We start from the raw sequence: 6533 nt of genomic DNA on the forward strand, positions 1-6533 counted from the left end.
TTCTTTACACTGAGGGTGGTGAAACACTGGAACGGGTTGCCCAGAGAGGTAGTGGAGGCCCCATCCCTGGAAGCATTCCAGGCCGGGTTGGACGGGGCTCTGAGCAACCTGATCTAGTTAGCGGTGTCCCTGCTCACTGCAGGGAGGTTGGACTAGATGACCTCTAGGTGTCCCTTCCAACCCAAAACATTCTATGATTCTATGATTCTGTATTTATGAAGAACCTGTCTCTCTGATTGCAGATAAGCTCTTGAGTGTAGTTTGAATATATACACAGAATTAATTGTCTATTTAGAGAGTATATTAAAAGCTTTAAAACTGTCATTAAACTTTTGGGAAAAGTGGCTGTAACTCTTTGTTTAGCTGTCTGTATATGGCCTTGCTGCATTAAGAATAATAAGCATAACAGCTTAAGGTGTGCTATTACTTAAATAGCTCACTTAACTGAAAATAGTTAGTTGAATCTAACTTGACAAAATAGTGTTCCAGACTAAAATGTCTTTTAGCTAGGCATAACTGAAACTATAATATTTATTTTCAGCTGAGAATATCAGCATTCTTTCATTAGGTGGCTGTTATAAACCATTACCTCAACCAAGAAGTATGTTGAGAAAAAGTGGTCCTGTGGAAGACTATGAGCTTAATAGGTCAGAAGGAAAAAAAACTTCTAGAAATGGATTGTCTTCATTTTCGGCACCATCGTCCTTAACTACACTGAATGCCCAAGCCATGCCCAAGAAAAAAAATTGCTTGCCAAAAGCCCTGGTGCTGAAGTAAGAGAGTATATGTGTTGAAATGTTTTGGGTTTTTTTACCATCTACATGGGAAACCTTTGAAACTAACTTTTATTTAGCTGACAAAATTTTCCAGGAGAAAAATAAGGCAAAAGTAGGAGTGAGAAAAACGTCTTTGCCAGTAGCATTCTTGTGATGAGGGGCAGATAAGAGAACATAATTCTTTTTCTTTCTAACTAGAAACAGGATTTTGCAATGGTTTGCAGCTTTATTGGTTTTATTTCTCCAAATGTAAAACAAAAATTGTATTTCTCCTAGAGAGTTACAAACAAGCATTCTATCAAAGTATTATAAAGTCAAGTTCAATTATTCTGATTTGTTATGAATGGCTCAGTTGTTTATTTGTCACTTTCTGGTCTAAGGGTCCATGTCTAGTAAGTACTTCACCATGGACATGGTACTGTTGGAGTGGGTCCAGAGAAGGGCTACTAAAATGATCTGAGGGCTGGAGCACCTCTCCTATGAGGACAGGCTGAGAGAGTTGGGCTTGTTCAGCCTGGAGAAGAGAAGGCTGCGAGGAGACCTGATTATGGCCTTTCAGTACCTAAAGGGGGCCTATAGGAAAGACGGGGACAATCTTTTCAGTAGAGACAGCTGTGTCAGGACAAGGGGTAATGGTTTTGAACCAAACCGGGGTAGGTTTAGACTGGATACAAGGAAGAAATTCTTTACGCTGAGGGTGGTGAAACACTGGAACAGGTTGCCCAGAGAGGTAGTGGAGGCCCCATCCCTGGAAGCATTCCAGGCCGGGTTGGATGGGGCTGTGAGCAACCTGATCTAGTTAGCGGTGTCCCTGCTCACTGCAGGGGGTTGGACTAGATGACCTCTAGGTGTCCCTTCCAACCCAAAACATTCTATGATTCTATGATTTTCCATTAATTTTACTTTCCACAATGAAAGATCAGGACACTCCAATTTACTGATGTGTGAAGAAGCACCAACTGCAAAAGCTTAGATACATACAACCAGATAAATGTTGTAATTTATACCTTAGTAATATCTAATGGTCCAATACAAGCCATCTTAAAAATCAGTGGCATTCTTAATCTCCTTTCTACTCTCTTTTAGAATCTTTTGCATGCCCTTGTGTCTCCTTCTGTTCTGGTTTTGAGAATGGCCCAGTCTCATTCTTGCAGTTATATCCAAGTATCACCCCAGGTATTGAGAAATTTGGCCCTAGAGACATCCCAGGAATGGAGAGGAAGACATTAAAGTTTGAGAATTTATTTTGTGTATTTTGACTTGTGTCAAGTGTATGCATCATTGTCTAAGCATCTTTGAGACTTAAATCATTTTAATTTAATTTCTTCTTAGGCAGTCAACATGACTAGGGTAAATCTTACACTTCTTTGACTTCTTCCTGCACCTTCTCCACAAAGGTTAATACAAACTAATATTTTTTCCATTTTTTTTGATTTGCGAGTCCTTAACAGTCCTTAGGAAATGGGTAGACAAGCAGACTGATCAAAGTTGTGTAACTTGAACTGTCAAGAAAGAAACTACAATAATTACACTTACAGGTTTTACAGAGCATTTTTCAGCTAACCATGGGAAGGTTAGTATTTTGTATACGTTTTGCAAACAGAGCCAAACTGACTTGCACATGAAGTTCATGCTACAAAGTGCTCACAGTCAGCAGTAAATCTGCTTTCTCCAGTGTCCTGTGCACTAAGAGCTCCAGCTTGATTAGAATTGTACAGTTTCTGATGCCTACAGGTTATATACAGTTGTACTGTCTAGTAAGTGTAAAGTAAAATACGAAAGTTTACATATCAACAGAGGATAGAAAAAGGTTCATATAAATTCAGAATTCTCCTTGTCACCTTGAACTTACCTTCATCATTGTAAATCTAGGTTAAATTTCTCAGGTTGTCAGCATTGATATTCCTTTCTTCAGGTAAGTTGGAGTTAACCTCTCATCCACAACTTATATATCTCTTAAGATTTCCATCAGAAAAATGTGGAAGACTACAATTTGGAATTTACCATGGCTTTTTTTTTTGTTTGTGTCTGAATTGTTTTACAAATTTAGATCTCTGTATTAATGGCAGTTCAGATCTGATAAAAATGTTTTTTAAGTATTATTAATGAAGTATTTCATAAATGACAATTTGACCACTTAGGCATGCATTTAAATTGAGGTGATGTTTTGTTTAAATCCCCACCACAGAATCTTCCCGTCATTTCCTTGTGTCCCCCACATCCCCGAAAAACACCACATAATGGAGGTAGCTTTTGTTACCTGAATTGTCATACAGACTTCATTAGTAGTTTGCTGGATGTTAGAAGAGCTCTTGCTGCGATTGCAATGGCTCTTGCATTTGGTTTCTGCACTGGAACGTTGTTTGGGTGGTGAAGCAGACAGGAAGTTTTGCCTTTGTTGTGCTCGCACATGCTATAACATTTGTTAAAATTTTAGTTGCTACTCCAGTCTTACATTTAAATTAAATACAGGTGAATACTTTTCTTATTAGTCCATATAGTTCTTAGAAGGAAGTATACAGGAAATGCATTATATTATGTCAAACCTAGTAATATATTTCATAAACAGATGGTTTTAGTACAGAAATAACAATACTGAGAAACAATGAAATTCTTGTTAATGTGTCCTCTCAATCCTTTTTCTCCCATTAGATCAAGATCAGAAGATTAGCACCAGTGACTTGAAACTGGAGGACAATGGTAGAAAATCTCCTTCTGGGGTAGAAGTAATGATGACCACAGTATATGAGAAAACGAAGAAATTAGAGAAGTCAACAGATGACAGTTCAGATGAAATGGTGAGAATAGTAGAAGGGCAAATAGTGACTGATCCAATACAGGAGGTATCAGTGAATGATCAAGCTGAGCATGGGGAGGTGAAGAACACTTCAGAGGACTCTGTCAAGGTATTATTCATATGCGTTTTTACCATTGTTTAGAACAGTATCCTAGAAGCACAGTGAGAAGTTTTGCAAAGCTACTGTTGGTTCCTTAAAAGTGTAGGAAGTCTGTTTGTAAAGCTGACAATTTATCTCTGGCTTCTAGAGCTGAGTCTCTTACAAATTCTTTATAGTTTTATGGAAGATGTAGGAAGTACCTTTTACTTGAATCATTTCAACCAGATAAAGGTATTGAAATGTACATTTTCCAATCTTAATGCAATACCCTTATCCCAGTGAAAATGTCAAATCTCTATTGTGAGGTTAGCTGAATTGGAATGAGCAGTGTGTGTTGGCAGAGGATAGAATCCATGGTGTGACTTGAATAACGGATAAGATGCAAAGCACTTTATGCTTTATCATAAGAAAGAAAATATGTGGATACATGTAACCGTTAAAGCTAAATGTTAAAACCAGTTTAAAAGAGTGTTGATACAATAACAGGGAAGCCCACTGCCCAGCTGGGTTCTTTTTATTCCTTTGTCTTTCTAAACTATAGACTATATTTTTACATAATACAAAGAAACATTTCTAGGTATCATTCCAAAAAAATACAAGCATTCTGAAAGTTTGTTTGTTTGTTTTCTTTTTTTTACTTTCTTATCCTGCACTGTACCCTTTCTATGTTAGAGTGGCTTTCTTGCATATTTTTCTAACGTCATAGAATCATGCAATATCTTGAGTTGGAAGGGACCCGTAAGGATCGTAGAGTCCAATTCCCAACATCCTTGTTAGCTTGTAAAAATCTGTTTCATCCTGATCTAGTTCTGTTGCTTGAGACACTATAATTTTACTTTTCCTCTGTGTTTCTTAGAAACTAAATGAAACAAAGGAGAGAGTTCTACAAAACCCAAAGGCTTCTTTATCTGACAGGTAAGAGAAAGATGCTATGTATCACAGTCTGCAGAGTGTAAGATCAATGTAAATGCTCTGACAATGCTGCTTCCCTCATTTTCTGTCAGCGTTGCCTTCACTGCTGACAACCTCTGACCATCTGTGGAAAACAGTTTAGTAGATGTGGCATGTTACTATAACCCTTGCTCAGGGTTGTACCAGATCAGACTCTTTTCCAGTGTCTATGGTAGGTATGTACTACTGGATCCACCAATGAATCCAGTCCATGATGTCTTTACAGGTTTTAAGCTCTTTTGTAGAGGAAAGTATGAAGAATTTGTAAACTTTCTTGGGCTGAATATGTTGAGTAGTGGCTTCTTTTGGCAATAGTAAAGCCCTCAAAAGAAAAAGGGCTTCTCCCTCCTTTCATTTTCCTCTTTTCCTTCATAGGTCTCTGTCTTCTGCGAACTTAAAGAAAAAGGCAAAAGCTGTTCCATCAGCTACACCTGTTTCATCACAATATCTGGGAACATTAAAGGTGTTGGAGGATAAATGCGTGCAAAAGAACAGTACAAAATTTGACAAAGCAGATAGTTTACGAGCAGCTGTTTTCCAGGTAGATCATAAAAACAAACAAAAAAACCCAATGAACAAAACTGTGCATATAACAGTCCTGTTGTAGCCGTCAACACCTCTTACTTTCTTGAAATCAATATTTCTGAGTATATTCCTTGCATATGCTTACAGGTGTAATAATCCTTTTATTCTGTGGGCTGTGCCTTTTCATCAAGTTACGATCTAAAAAGCTAGATGAGAGGGGGGTACCATGGTTCATGATTTACAGTGTCAGACTATTTTCAGACACGCATAATATTTTCCTTTATTTCTACTTCTTCCTTAACATAAGTAAGTGTGTAGTTTAGTTCCTTTTCCTGTTACGTTTGATTTAGTTGCCATTCAGGGAAAGTGAAAACAAGTCTAATTCTCTGTCCTTCTCTCCAGAAGGATAATCTATATAGACTCTGCATAGAATTTCGTAACTATTAGTTTGTGGGTCCCAACAGATTTTTGCTACTAATCTGTGTGAGGAAAAACTTTCATTGACAGATGCTGTTCCTATTGGTATGTGATTTTAGTACTTGTTATGGTTCTAGAACAAAATTTAGAACTTCAAATCTGTGTTTGTATTGTCTCTGTAATTTTAAAAGGTAAAATAGGCTTCATTAACAACACTTGTATCTCTAAGCAGCATACCAAATTTATAATGAAACCCTGAAAATTTAAGCCTGATTCTGCAAGTGGCTTGTAATACTTTATGGATGCCTGAAGTCTCATTCCAGTGGGATTTTATCTCTTTAATTATAGGTATTTGCAAGAGAGAAAATAAATGTAAATAATATTTCTGTATACCAAGCGATAAGAATCTTTAGTCCATTCTTTTTCTTTTTCTTTTAATGCTTACATTTTTTGATGGTTTTTTAAAGATTTTTTTAAAGATGCTTAAGCTTTTTCATAGTTTGTAGCTATGATTTTAGAACCTTTGGTCTCCACGTGTGGTAGTTATTTAAGTAGCACATGGAAAAATTAAGAGTAATTTTTTGGTGGTCATTATATTCATGCTGCTCTAGTAATAATCGGTTGTTTTAACAGAACTTTTTTAGCTATATCTCAAAAAGACTTTAAAAGTACAGAAGTCTTCTAATGGTTCTTACAGAATTGGTTGGAAAAGAAAAGGGCCTTTCTACTGGAATTAAAGAGAATTGAAAAGAAGAAAGCTGAAAAACAAAGGAACAATACTGAAAAGGTTTGTTTACATTCTTGTTTAAAAAGAAGTTGACAAACTATAATTCTCAGAAGTATGCTTACCTATGGTCTCTGCCTAATTACATCACTCTGGTATTCTAAAGCATCTGGTTTTCTCTAAATAGCATAAGGTGAGTTGAAACAGTAAATGGCATGTCCCACTTGTAATGGTTGCTGCAAA

General features: G+C 36.8%; 1 protein-coding gene across 1 annotated transcript in view; it reads left to right on the plus strand.

Moving 5' to 3' along the window:
- Nucleotides 1–6533, plus strand: part of MAP9 (microtubule associated protein 9) — a 93847-nt gene that overhangs the window by 77413 nt on the left and 9901 nt on the right. Inside the window, exons 4-8 of the mRNA XM_035892034.1 lie at nucleotides 3429–3496; nucleotides 3548–3682; nucleotides 4530–4588; nucleotides 5000–5165; nucleotides 6264–6353. Of these exons, the coding sequence (XP_035747927.1) occupies nucleotides 3429–3496; nucleotides 3548–3682; nucleotides 4530–4588; nucleotides 5000–5165; nucleotides 6264–6353 (518 nt within the window). The remainder of the gene's footprint in view (nucleotides 1–3428; nucleotides 3497–3547; nucleotides 3683–4529; nucleotides 4589–4999; nucleotides 5166–6263; nucleotides 6354–6533) is intronic.

Source organism: Egretta garzetta, unplaced genomic scaffold, assembly GCF_000687185.1.
Source record: "Egretta garzetta isolate BGI_Z169 unplaced genomic scaffold, ASM68718v1 scaffold114, whole genome shotgun sequence".
Classification (NCBI taxonomy): Eukaryota; Metazoa; Chordata; class Aves; order Pelecaniformes; family Ardeidae; genus Egretta; species Egretta garzetta.